This window comes from Mustela nivalis (genome assembly GCF_964662115.1).
Source record: "Mustela nivalis genome assembly, chromosome: 19".
Lineage (NCBI taxonomy): Eukaryota > Metazoa > Chordata > Mammalia > Carnivora > Mustelidae > Mustela > Mustela nivalis.
The window spans coordinates 9,355,840-9,370,233 of record NC_139038.1 but is presented as its reverse complement, the minus strand read 5'-3'; the positions used below and the strand labels follow the sequence as shown (position 1 = coordinate 9,370,233).

At 47.7% G+C, this 14,394-nt stretch overlaps 1 protein-coding gene across 4 annotated transcripts in view; it reads right to left on the bottom strand.

Annotated features, from left to right (window-relative positions):
- Positions 1 to 14,394, bottom strand: part of STYXL1 (serine/threonine/tyrosine interacting like 1) — a 62,701-nt gene that overhangs the window by 36,228 nt on the left and 12,079 nt on the right. For 3 of the 4 annotated variants that reach the window (XM_082712595.1, XM_082712594.1, XM_082712593.1), the window contains exon 2: positions 9,493 to 9,596. In XM_082712595.1, coding sequence (XP_082568721.1) covers positions 9,493 to 9,595 — 103 coding nt within the window. In that variant the 5' untranslated portion in view covers position 9,596. Of the gene's footprint in view, positions 1 to 9,492; positions 9,597 to 13,377; positions 13,427 to 14,394 lie in introns of all 4 variants that reach the window. The other variant, XM_082712596.1, reaches the window with a different exon arrangement.

The window sequence follows — 14,394 nt, the reverse complement described above, 5'->3', positions numbered from 1 at the left end:
ACCCAGCGTGAGGCTCGACCTCACAACCCCGAGATAAAGAGTCGCATGTTCTACTACTGACTGAGCCCGCCAGGGGCCCCGAAACATCATTCTTAAATTCAACAAGAGAAAAAAAACAACCTGATGGCAAGGTTGTTAAAATGGGCAAGGGGTGCCCATTTTGGTTGGGTGTCTGCCTTTGGCTCAGGTCATGATCCTGGAGTCCCCGGATCGAGTCCCGCCTCAGGCTCCCTGCTCAGCGGGGAGTCTGGTTCTCCCTCTGCTTTTCACCCCCCTCTCCCTGGCTCGCTCGCTCTCTCTCTCTCTCTCTCAAATAAATAAAAATGGGCAAAAGATTTGAACAGACACAGCACACTACGGAAGATACGCAGGTGGCAAACAAGCCTCAGAAAATACACTGCACGTCTATCCTCAAAGAAATGCAAATTGAAACAACAAATAAAGAGACCCCTACATGCCTCTTGAACGTCAAAAATCCAAAAAGCCGTCACCACCAAATGCTGGTGAGGATGTGGAGCAACAGGAATTCTCATCACTGCTAGTGGGAACGCAGAATCGTAGTCACTATGAAGACCGGTGGGGCAGTTTCTTTCTTTTTTTTTTTTAAGATTTTATTTATTTGACAGGCAGAGATCACAAGTAGGCAGAGAGGCAGACAGAGAGAGAGGGGGAAGCAGGCTCCCCGCTGAACAGAAAGCCCGATGCGGGGCTCGATCCAGGACCCTGAGACCATAACCTGAGCCGAAGGCAGAGGCTTTAACCCACTGAGCCACCTAGGCGCCCTAACTGGGCAATTTCTAACAAAACTCAACAAACTCTTATCAGCCATTAAGGTCCTTGGTATTTACCCACATTAGTTGAAAATCTAGGACCACAATTGTTTAGGACAGCTTTTTTCGGGTTGGTCAAATGTTCAAAGCAAGGAAGAGATCCTTAAATAACTGAATGGAGAAACCGTGGTACATCTAGACAATGGGATAGTACTGACCAAGCGCACACACGCCCGCGCACACGCGTGCATATGCATGCCCAGAGCGATCAAGCCAGGAAAAGCCATGGAGGAGAGTCAAACGCGTATGGAAGTGAAACAAGTCAGTTTCAGGCCACCTGCTGCACGGTTCCAACTAGAAGACATTCCTGAAAACACAAAGCCCTACAGACAGGGGTTGCCAGGGGTTGGGGGGGGGGTGGAGTTGGGGAGGGAGTTCTATGCTGAGCACTCAGGATTTTTAGGACAGTGAAACTATTCTATAGGATCTGGGTCATGATGAACACACGTCCACCATCAATGTGTTAAAACCCAGAGAACGCACGACACTAACCTGACTGGAAACTCGGGGCTTCGGGGGATAACGAGGGTCCAGTGTAGTTTCCTCCACTGTGACAAACAGCGCTCTGGCAGGGGCGGAGGAGAGTCAGAGAGGCCGTGCTGACGCGGGTGGACAGAGGTACCTAGGAAATCTCTGCACTTTCTGCTCAATTTTGCTGTGAACCTAAAACTGCTCCCCAACATAGTCTATTTCTTTAAAAAAAAAAAAAATGTGGGGCGCCTGGGTGGCTCAGTGGGTTAAGCCACTACCTTCGGCTCAGGTCATGATCCCAGGGTCCTAGGATCGAGTCCCGCATTGGGCTCTCCGCTCAGCAGGGAGCCTGCTTCCCCCTCCTCTCTGTGCCTGCCTCTCTGCCTACTTGTGATCTGTGTCTGTTAAATAAACAAATAAAATCTTTAAAAAATATATATAACATTAAGAAGGTGAGAGAGCAGGGGTGCTTGGGGGGGCTCAGTCAGTCAAGCATCAGGATCTCAAGGCTGTGGAATCAAGTCCCAGAATCCCTGCCGAGTGGGGAGTCTGCTGACCCCTCTCCCTCTGCTCCTCCCCCCTGTTCATGCTCGCTTGCTCTCTCTCTCGGTCTCTCTCTCAAATAAATAAATAAAATCTTTGGGGCGCCTGGGTGGCTCAGTCAGTTAAGCATCTGCCTTCCACTGGGGTCATGATCCCAGGGTCCTGAGATAGCGCCCTGCCTTGGGCTCCCTTGCTCAGCAGGGAGCCTGCTTCTTCTCCCTCTGCCACTCCCCCTGCTTGTGCTCTCTGGCTCTCCATCTGTCAAAAAAGTAAATAAAATCTTTTGAAAATAAAATCTTAAAAAAAAAAAAAAGGTGACAAGGCAAGGCACAGAGTGAGAAAAAAGATCTGCAATAAAGTAACAGAAGACTTATATCCAGAGTTTTTCAGTGGCTGGGGGAAAAAAAAAAACCCCAGTAACAAACACTTCAGACATCTAAAGATACCTTTTTTTTTTTAAGTTTTTATTTATTTATTTGACAGACAGAGATCACAAGCAGGCAGAGAGAGAGGAGGAAGCAGGCTCCCTGCTGAGCAGAGAGCCCAACGTGGGGCTCGATCCCGCGACCCTGGGATCATGACCTGAGCTGAAGGCAGAGGCTTTAACCCCCTGAGCCACCCAGGCGCCCCATAAAGATACCTTTAAGACATCTTCAGACACAGCTTAAGGCCGCAGCCCGGGGCTGGCCCAGCTCCCCAGACAGTGCTGGTCTGAAATAAACTCAAGACTACTGAAAGAACTTTCTCTTTGTCCCAGCCAACACCCGAAGATAGGGCCCCTGCCTCCCAATCTCCCAGGAAGGGAAGGAGCTTAACTTTAATAAATGCCACTTAGCCAAACCAGATGGGTCTCAAAGGAACCACATCCCCACCCCTTCTAATTGTTCACTCCCCCAGTCCCCTTGATGAGGGAGCAGGAGGCTGGCTGAGGACAAAGCAAGAGCTGGTGCCTTGCACCCCCCCCTTCATCCGCTCCCCTCCATAGGTGTAGCATTCCTCAGGCACCCTTGACTGCCATAAAATGATAGTTAACTTGCTGAGATCACAATCCTGCAAGACAGGAGTCTCCCTTGGTTTGCAAATGTCCTTGAGATTACAACAAAGAAGTTACCTTATCAATAGCCCAATTTCCAAAGACACAGAACTCAGTTCCTCAAGCCCTAATGTCACCCTCCCCTCCATAAAAAACCCAAGGAGGTGGAGGTAGAAGGAAAAGTAAATAAAGTTAAATTTCTTCTAAACCTAAATCTCATTAACAAGGATGCTTGATAGCAGGAATGTAACATTCCACCAGACTTCCAATTGTCTTTACTTGATAGCAACTAAGCCTTCAATATCCTGATAGTATTCTTTGCCCCAATAGCCCTTCTGGACACCCCTTTGTCCTCACCTACCCAACTCCTGTGTATATAACCAACCACTCCTCACAACCCGGGGCAGCCGCATCTCCGCCTGCCCACGGGCCCTGTCCCCGTGCTCTAATAAATTACCTTTTGCACCAACGACGTCTTAAGAATTCTTTCTTTAGTCGTCGGCTCCGAACCTCCTCACCCCACCGAACCTTAGGTTCTGGGACTTCATCACCCTGAGCCCCACTCCCTCCCCACCCCACTCCTTCACCCCCCCCTTAACTAAGCCAGTCACCTCTGCACAAACCCAAGCAGACTTGGTTCACGCTGGACTCTTTCCTATTGAAACAGTCCGTTCCTGATTAAAATCTGTCCTTACCTCTTTCTATTTTTTATTTAAAAATCAATCAACATAGAGTGTATTATTAGTTTCAGAAATGGAGTTTAGGGGTCCAGAACAGCGGGCACAGAACACTCAGTGCCCTCCTTAATGCTCATCCCCCAGTTACCCCATCCCCACCCCGCTCCTCTCCCCGCCAGCAGCCCTCAGTTTGTTTCTTAGAGTTAAGAGTCTCTTGGTTGGTCTCCCTCTCTGATTTCACCTTCTTCTTCCACTCCCTTCCCCTATGTTCATCTGTTTGGCTTCTTAAATTCCACATGAGTGAAATCACAGATTTGTTTTTTTCTGACTGCCTTATTTTGCTTAGCTTAATGCCCTCTAGTTCCATCCACATCCTCGCCAATGGCAAGGTTCCATTCTTTTGGATGGCTGAGTCAGAGGCCACTATATATGCATACGCACACACGTACACATGCGCACACACACCTACACGCACACGACTTTATCCACTCATCTGCTGATGGACATCTGCGCTCTTTCCATACTTTGGCTATTGTACACATTGCTGCTGCAAACACTGGGGTGCCTGCGCCCCTTCAAATCACTATGTTTGTATCTTTCGTGTAAATACCTGGTAGTGTTTTTACCACTTTAACCACAGCCTGCCTTTGTTTACACTTGATGTAGCAATGAAAATGAACCAACCACTTGTAGCTACATACAACAGTAGGAGTGAATTTTAACAATATAACCATGAGCAAAAGAAGTCAGATACATGGTCTGGATGGTTTAAAAAAAAACAAGCAAGGGGCGCCTGGGTGGCTCAGTGGATTAAGCCGCTGCCTTCGGCTCAGGTCATGATCTCAGTGTCCTGGGATCCAGCCCCGCATCGGGCTCTCCCCGCTCAGCAGGGAGCCAGCTTCCCCCTCTGTCTCTGCCTGCCTCTCTGCCTACTTGTGATCTCTGTCTCTGTCAAATAAATAAAAATCTTAAAAAAAAAAAACAAAAAAAAAAAACAAGCAAAACCGAGCAGAGTATACCATAAGCTCATTCCATCCAGTCATTTAAATGTGAAAATCAGAAATCACGGTAAGCCAAATCTAACAGTGTTCGCAAAATACACGATGATTAAAATATATCGTGATCTACACAACACACTATGTCATACAAGGAAAGCACACGGAGGTATTAAAGGGGAAAAACTGTATGTTCTTTTCCACAGACGCTGTTAAAATCAGAAACGGAGCGCAGCCTTGCAAACTCCCTGAGGGGGCCAAACCAGGTCATGCAAACAAAGCTTAATTCAGTTTACTTTACAAGGCTAACTTGACCTGGATTGTTTCTTATGTCTCTGCAAAGAACAAGCAAGCTTTGAACCGTTTCTCAAGGTCAGGAAGAGGGAACCACTGAAAATTGTATTATTGCGACAAATCCCTGAAAAATAAATCCTCATGGCTTTCTCACTATGAAGCTCGATCACAAACATACCCCTAAGCCTCATCCCACAGTCTGGTCTGAATGATCCCTGTTTGTAAACGGTCTTTTTGGTGTGTATGTAATTATTATTTTTATTTATTTATTTTTTTACTAGCTACTACTTTAATGATTCATTGGTTTTGCTTTCACTGTTTTGAACCTCCTATGGCACACAGAAAATTTCAATGCACAATGCGAAAAAAACAAATGTCCTTAGTAAGTTAGGTATATACAAGAACTTCCTTAACCTGATGGGGAAGACTACTGAGTGGCTACACCAAACATCACAGCGATCGGTAAGGGGAGAAACAAGACAAAACTCACGGTCACTGTGTCTCTGTAACACCACAATGGGGAGCCCAGGGCACAGCAGTGCAGTGAGAGAAGGAAAGAACTGCAAAAACCTAAAAGAACCGGAACCGTCATTATATGCAGATAAATAGGACTGTCCATATAGAAAATCCAACAGAGGGCGCCTGGGTGGCTCAGTGGGTTAAAGCCTCTATCTTCGGCTTAGGTCATGATCTCAGGGTCCTGGGATCGAGCCCCACATCGGGTTCTCTACTCGGCAGGGAGCCTGCTTCCCCCTCCCTCTCTGCCTACTTGTGATCTCTCTCTGTCAAATAAATAAATAAAAATCTTAAAAAAAAAAAAAAAGAGAGAGAGAGAGAGATAAGGCATTTCAATTGAACAAAAATTCTCCCAACTATTCAACCCAGGCATTAATTTCCTGAGTTTTGGCCAATATTTATTTGTATATATTAACTGTCATAAAAACAGTAATTTTGAAATTTTTTTGACTTTTTTAGTGGCTAAAGATGTCACACGTTGTTCTAACTTCTGTTAAGTTTTTTCTCGAAATAACATTTATGTTGAACAGTAATACCCTAGACCTATATACGAATATTTATATATGTCTCTTTGGAAGGATGCTTTTCAGCTTGTTTGCAAAAAGGCAGACCTCTGACAGCATGCTAATGGGTCGACAAAGAAATGAAGCAAATCAAAAGAGCAGTTCTCTTAGCTATAGTAGTTTCTTTTGTAGAATATTGCGTGTAAAAGTTTGTGAGCAAATGAAACACGCAGGTTCAATACACTGATTTTGATTTTCCCGTCTTCTGTCTAAGCCCAAATCTATATTTCGTAGGTTCTTCGTTTTTAATGGATATAGTAAATGCACAGCTCTCAGTTTTTATTTTGCAATAGATCAACGACTAGGCTCTATGTTGAAGGGAGTTTTAGATCAAATACCAACCGTCAGTAATTTTTCCCGGCCGATTTCAGTGCATCTACTTCCTAAATCATAGTGTTAAATCATGTATTTGAGAAAACGCTTTCTTCATAGGCGGTTACTGTCCATAATCAACTACTCAGCTGAATCAATAACTAAGTGGTATTTGAAAACTGCAGAGCTGGAGAGGGGAGGCATGATTATTCCTTCAAATGATACAGACTAGAAAGCTTCAGAACAAACTCGGGATAAGAGAGGTGGTGGGGTTGTTGGCTGACCCGCTACAACTTCCCCTAAATACAGCGAGAAAGGACGGGGTGCCTGGGTGGCTCAGTGGATTAAAGCCTCTGCCTTTGGCTCAGGTCATGATCTCAGGGTCCTGGGATGGAGCGCCGCATCAGGCTCTCTGCTCAGCGGGGAGCCTGTTTCCCCCCCCTCCTCTCTCTCTCTGCCTCTCTGCCTACATGTAATCTCAGTCTGTCAAATAAATAAAATCTTAAAAAAAAATAACACAGCGAGAAAGGATGGTGAAACTCAGGTATAATTTGGACAAAAAATTCACACTTGGGGCACCTGGCTGGCTCATTCAGTGGAACACACAACTCTTGATCTCAGGGTTGTGGGTTCAAGCCTCACCATGGGTGTGGAGAGAACTTAAAAATATAAAATCTTTACAAAATCGTGCTTTCTCCAGGATGTTCACAAACTAGTAGGCGTCCTGGTTGCTCTTTTCTACTAGTGAGGCCTTGAATGAATGGTATTTATTCCCCAAATAACTCACCCTATGGGGCGCTTGCATGAAAAAGGGTACGGACTCCCAAACTTTTTTTTTTCAAAGATTTTATTTATTTATTTGACAGAGAGACAGATCACACGTAGGCAGAGAGACAGGCAGAGAGAGGAAGGGAAGCAGGCTGAGCAGAGAGCCTGACACGGCTCTATCCCAGGACCCTGAGATCATGACCTGAGCCGAAGGCAGAGGCTTTAATCCACTGAGCCACCCAGGCGCCCCTCCCAAATTTCTTATAGCCTCTCTAGCCAGTCACCAGAGAGTATGAAAGCATGTAGGATTTTTGGCAATTCTCACTGAAAACCATTACACATTGCAGCAAAATATAAAGTGTGGTCCCAATGGGGAATCTTGAACCACTCTGATCTCCTGGGTTCTGTTCCAAAATAATTATTAGTTTCTTTTATCGGATGATCTCTTTGAGGCAGGTTTCAGATTTTGGCAATACAATATGAAAGATCTGGGAAAACACTGATGAAAAAATCTGACTGGGGCGCCTGGGTGGCTCAGTGGGTTAAAGCCTCTGCCTTTGGCTCGGGTCATGATCCCAGGGTCCTGGGATCGAGCCCTGCATCAGGCTCTCTGCTCAGTGGGGAGCCTGCTTTCCTTCCTCTCTCTACCTGCCTCTCTGCCTACTTGTGATCTCTGTCAAATAAATAAATAAAATATTTAAAATTAAAAAATTATGAAATACTACCTCCATCCTATTAGAATGATTACGGTCACCCCAAAACCAGAAAATAACAAGTGTTGACAATGACGTGGAAAAATGGAAAACGTGTGAACCCCTGGACTCATGTAACTATAGAAAAACAGTAGGGAAGCTCCTCAGACTTTACAGAGTTACCATAGGACCCTGCGATTCCGTTTCTGGTTTATATGCCCAAAATAAGTAACTAAAAGCCAAGGTCTCAGAAGTATTTGTACACCCACAATCGTAGCATTATCATCCACAACAGCTAAGATGTGGAAACAACCCCAATGTCCGCTGATAAATAAATGGACAGGGGAAATGCGGTATATCCACACAATGGAATATTAGTCAGCCTTAAAGAGGAAGACAGCAAAACGCTACCATAGGACAAACCTCAAGGACATCACGAAGCTCAATGAAATAAGCCAAAAGACAAATACTGTAGGATACCACCTACGTGCCCTACAGCCGTCAAAATCATAGAGACAGAAGGGAGAAAGGGAATCTCCAGGGGATTAAGGGATTGAGGAAGGACCGTTAGTATTTAATGGGTACAGAGCTCGTTTCCAAGTTTACAAGAGAAGAGTTACAGAGAGGGAAAGTGGTGCCCATAAGGCGGTAAAACATGCACAGGTTTAACACCTCTGAATTGTACATTTGAAAGTTGGTATTTTGGGGGCGCCTGGGTGGCTCAGTGGGTTGGGCCTCTGCCTTCGGCTTAGGTCATGATCTCAGGGTCCTGGGATCAAACTTCGCATGGGGCTCTCTGCTCAGCGGGGAGCCTGCTTCCCCCTCCCTCTCTGCCTATCTCTCTCTCTCTCTGTCAAATAAATAAAATCTTTTTTAAAAAACGTTGGTACATTTTATGTGTATTTTATCACAATTTTTTTTTTTAATGGGGGGAGCAAACATTACAACACAAGTTCACACCAATCAAACTGCAAAAATTCTAAAGGCTGACAAAACCAGGTAGGGGTAGGTAGGTTTCCTACACAGAGGACAGGAATGCAGATGGATACAGTCTTTTGGGAAGGCAACTGGACAACGTAATGAAGCAGAACTTGCAACTTGCAATTCCATTTCTAGGGAGGCATCTGGAAGAAACTCCTGCATATAAATAAGAGGTCAAGGGTCTCCCGGGCTGTGCCGCATTGTTCTGAACAGAAACACAAATGCCAGCAGCACGCCACAACTGATTAGGAATGGCTGCTGCCCCAACTCACAGTTAAAACAGATCTTCCCATTTAGATTTGGGGGGGGGGGGGGACTTCAAAAACTTGAAGAAAAAGCAAGTTGCAGAGTAATTGTACATGATGGTACAATGTGTGTAAATGTTTAAGCCTCACATTTTGGGATGCCTGCACAAATATAGTAAAAAGGTAAGAAATACAGAAGATGTCATCTTTGGGGGAGGAGAAGCAATGGGTTTGGGATGGGGGCACAAAAGAGGGGTACATATCTATGCGTAACGTTTATCATGTTACATCTGAGCAATGGTACATGGGCATTTATTAGCCTTACTACGTAGGTGTTAGATGTTTGAGATGTTTCACTCAATAAGAACACACGTCTTCCAAGAACTTCTACATTTCATCTGGAGTTCATTCCAAGTCAAGTGACAATTAGCGGTAGCATTTTAAGCCAAAGAGTTTTCCAAAGTTGTTTATTCCCCAAGTCTCATAAGTTTGTTGCTTTACCTAAAATGGTATTTGAAGGGCACTGAACACAACATAGGTTGTGTGTGTGTGTGTGTGTTTAAGGCACTTACCCAATAAGCAGAGATAGTTGGGTTCAGTCAGTCGGGATAGTTTTGTGACCTGATTCAGGATGTTGTAAAGCTCTGTCGGTTCACACAACACCAAACCAGCCATCCTATTGGGATGAACCAATAACATACAAGTTTAGCATCGCTTTCTTTTTTTTTTTAAATATTTTATTTATTTTACAGAGAGAGAGAGATCACAAGCAGGCAGAGAGGCAGGCAGAGGGGTGGGGGGAAGCAGGCTCCCCACTGAGCAGGAAGCCCGATGCGGGGCTCGATCCCAGGACCCTGAGATCACGACCTGAGCCGAAGGCAGAGGCTTAACCCACTGAGCCACCCAGGCATCCCTCGCTTTCTATTTGAAATGAATGGTGCCAAAGATACCGGATTAAACTCCTTTATACGCCTTCAGACAAAGATGGAAGTAATCACACGGGGGATCAGGCAAGCTTCAAGAATCTGTAGTAAGAGGTGTGCTGAGTGGAATAATATGTTGAATGCAACAAGTAGGTGCCAGCCAGAGAAATGCCAAACGGGCTATAACACAGTCAGCGATTCATTCCCTCTTTCAGCAAATAGGGACTGAGCACCTACTGTGTGCCAGGTCCCGGAAATAACTGGTAAACTAGACCCAGCCTCGTGAAGTTTACAGCCCAGCATGGAATACGGACGCCGCACCAAAAAAACCACATTATACGCGGGAACAGGGCTACCGAAGAAGCAGCCGTTGTCGGATGCGCTAACAGGATGGCATCATCTAGTTGAGGCTGTTAGCAGTCACCTTCCAGACAGCCCTCGCTAGCTGAGCCTCCCGAATCAGGAGGCTATGCCAAGACTCAGCCGGGTAGAGAAGGGAGAGAGGGTGAAGCAAGCAAGAACATTCAGTCCTCGGGAGAGTCTACAGGAGGCTGGTGCGGTGACCACCGCAGGGAGAGAGTGATGAGCGAAGACCCTGGGGACAGCCTTGTAGGCTTAGGATAAGGATGGTGGCAGTCAAGTTTGGGTAGGAAAATCGCTGATGTGTACTGATAGAACTGCCCAGCCAGCCTGGGCTCTGGCTCCTGACCGCAGGGCTGCCCTTACTTGCAATCCTGGTTCCCGAGCCCATCTGGCCTCTGGTGCCCCAAGACACGGAGTGGGAAGGGCTGGGGCCACGCAGCCACTTCCTACAAGGAGGCTACCTGTTAGCAGGGTGGGCAGCTACAGAGAGCTGCCTAGTGGGGCTGTGGTGGGGGGCGGGCATGTGGGAGAGAAGGGGAGTCGAGGGTTAGTCTTGCTCAAAACGGTGAGGGCTCCTGGGAAAGGTCGACCACTCAACATGGGCCCTGGGATCCTGAGATCCTGAGATCCTCAGGAACTCAGACTTCGGTTCTCAGCCTCCCCTCCAACATGGCCCATTTCAGCCTCCACGTGGATCACTCCCATTGGCGCGCAAACCTCCTCTGTACCCGACTCCGTGCTCCTGTACAGAGACACCGCTCACTGCCTTCAATGCCTCCCCTCCAAATCCTCCTAGCCGTGCCACTTACTGTGGGCTGCTTGACCATGGGGAGTAATTAGCCTCTCTGCGCCTCAGTTTCTACCTCTGTAAAATGGGCGGAATAGTATTGCCTGTTCTATAAGGCCACGATAACAGAACCTCCCTGTTGGGTGTGGATTAATGAAAGCACACACGAGACATTCTGATCAGGGAAGAAATACAACCTTTTCCAAGCTGGAGCTTCTAACCCATCAGACCACAGGAACCGCTTTTGTCAAGGTCATCAACCATGTCTGTCTTGCCTACGCCATTTGTTGCTTCTCTCTGGGCTTGAAGGATGGAGTCTGTCCACACTCCACCCGGTTTAGCTCCACTCCTTCCCAACACTCTCCACCTCCAGGACACTCCACTCAGTGCTCCGTGGGGCAAGCTCTACCTCCTCACATTAGGCAGGTCCTGGGGCTGTCCTCTCTCTCCTTCTCTGTCTACACTCGCTCTAGGACAGGGCTCTCCACCTCAGCACCACTGGCATTCGGGGCCAGGTAATTCCGTGCTGTGTGTGTGTGTGGGGTGGGGTACAGCAGGATTCCTAGCAGCACCCCTGGCCTCCAACCAGTAGCCAATTTCCCCCAACCCGGGTGTAACCACCAAAGAGGTTTCCAGATGTCGCCAGATGTCCCCCGGCAGAAGGCGGCAAGTCACCCACCACTGGAGAACCACCGCCCTAAGAGCTAGAGCCTAAGGGACCTGAATCCCATTTGTACACCAGGGAGTCCCAAATCCTAGCCCTTACTTGATGTCTCCACGGATCTGGACCCCACCTGGATGTCTCATGGGCGTCTCAAATGCAACACGGCCAAAACAGAACTTTCCATCCACACGAGCCCCCGCCTCCAATACCTGTCTTTGCCTTTTCAGCCTCGGAGGACAGCACCATTATCTACCCAGTTGCTCAAGTCCACACCCTGAATTCCTCTTTTCCTTGGCTTCTCGCACCCCACTCGATTAGCTTCAGTACTTAAATATATTCCAAACCTAGCACTTCGCTGCAGCTCCAGGGCTAACATCCTAGACTAGGATACTGTCCTCTCTCTCGGAGGATGTCATACTTCCTGCTTCCGGCTTTCTCCCTACAATCTAATCTTTATGTGGCCGCCACCATCCGACATTACTGCGCTCATTGGTTTGCTTATCATCAATCTTCTCCCACTGGAATGGATGGGTCACAAGGACAGGGACCTTGTCCTCCTTGTTCAAAGCATCCCCACCCAGTGACCAGGATTTCTGTGCACAGTAACACTCAAGAAGCATGCACGGACTGAGTAAATTCCTGCCTTCCTCACTGATGGGGTCACCTTGACTTGATGCCACACCCACCGATACCACTGGCGGATTGTACCTAAGGACCTCCCCACTCCCACCGGTGCCCAGTCAGATCCCAGATCCTCTGTTCCTGAAAGAAAGCCCAGTGCTCAGGGCATTTGGGAGGCCGTGGGTCGAGGAGAGAGGACAAGCTTTGGATCTAGTCCTACAGCTTCCGTAAGCCAACCTAAAGGCTGGCTCCTAACCTAACCCATCCCTAGCTCCGAGCCCATCCTCAAATTCCCACGCGCTTTCTCCCCACTAAAGCCTCCATCCCTTTATTCACTAGTGGGGGAGGGGATGGTCTTCAGGCATCCAGGGGTCAAGCCAGCTCCAGGAACCAACTCCTCGAGACTTCTTTCCTTCCCAAAAGCAGCACTCTTCCTGGTCAAGCAAGGACCCCTCACCTGCTGATAAAGGAGGAAGAGGACCGTTCCTAACCTAACAACACAGTTCGGAGAGAGGATGCAGCCCTGTGAGCGGAGATCGGGGCGCTGCTAGCCTGGGCAGGTGGACAGAGTGCTCACCTCCCCACTTTCAGCGCTACTCCAAACTCTACAAGGTTTCAGATATTCCTGGCTCTGCCATTTGCGTCCTAAGAATACTTGGACTTTGAGCTTCTACAGAGACCATTAAACTAACATTGACAAGTTTCTGCCAAAAGTATTTTCCTTGGTGAGCTCTGTTAAGCCAATTTAATTCCTCGATTTCACATTTCACGGTTAACCCATTCTGACTTTTTTTTACTTTCAATTTTGTTTAGCCAAAATCAGTTTTCCTAAGCTCAAGTCTTTTTCTTGTGTGAATTTCACAATAAAGATTTGATGCCTTAGGGACGCCTGGGTGGCTCAGTGGGTTAAGCGTCTGCCTTCAGCTCAGGTCATGATCTCAGGGTCCTGGGATTAAATCCCACATCAGGCTCCTTGCTCAGCGGGGAGCCTGCTTTTCCCCCTGCTTGTGTGCTTGCGTGCTCTCTGCCAAATAATCTTAAAAAAATAGAGAAAAAAAAATTGATTCCTTAGTCAGATTTTCATGCTAGCAGCACTGACCTGGTATGGTTTCTGCCACTGTTTTATATGTAGTGACTTTCCTAGTGACCTGTTCAAAACAGTAGCGTCAAAGTGGCAAGTTGAAGACAGCTCCCTATGGATTCTTTGAGCACAGATGGCACTCGGAGACTTTCAGGAGGGGTTCAGTGTGATGGTCCTTGCAGGTGAATGGGGCAGGCAGATGGGAAGAGTGGCCAGAGGGAGCACTTTGAAGATCTGGCTTCATGGGATCAGAGAGACCGACCTTCCTGTGAACTGACCAGCCGGGAAATCCACACAGCTTTTTGGGTGGCAAGCAAAGCTGCGAACTCTATTGGGAGAGCCAGGGGCCAGCAGCAGCCTGGTCCTTGCATACTGGACATCCACTGGTAGGAAAGTTCTTCACCCTCCCCTGCAGGGACCTGGCCTATCTCCAAACCAGGAGGTTTGTGTGTGGCTGTCGGCCCAGAGCTGTCTGGACACAGCCGGGCTGCTGAACGCTACTCCAGTGAGAACACAGGTCTACATTTGGGGAACAAAAGCCAACCAGGGAAGGGATGTTTCCTTAAGGGTCAGCATGGCCGGAAATGAAGCTGGAAACTGGCCAGACCCAGCCCTTCTTCCCTCCCTGGCCTTGACCAACACATGAGGCCTTCCCATTCTGACTGATGGCACAGCTGTCAGAGGCCAGGCCTCCCATCAGGCCTCTCAAAGGACTTCCAGGACATAGAGTCTGATCTACTGCTCAGCCGCAGGCAGTCTGGGCGGACACAGCTGATGGCCATTTGCTTCCGGTGGAGAGGAGAGGCACAGTGTTCCTGGAGAAGCCAGGCCGTAAGCTTTACTTTGGGCTCTGGGCTCAGGATGAGCAGGGACCAGGGGACTGCACAGACAGGGTTCAGGATCCAGAGATAACCCCACTATGCCGCAACTCTCTGTATGAAGCAGATGGCCAAAGCTTAATACAGGGACAGACTTCAACACGCTCGCCTGAAAACGGAGGCAGTTGACACGGAATTCTACTGGAAAGGCTGTAGG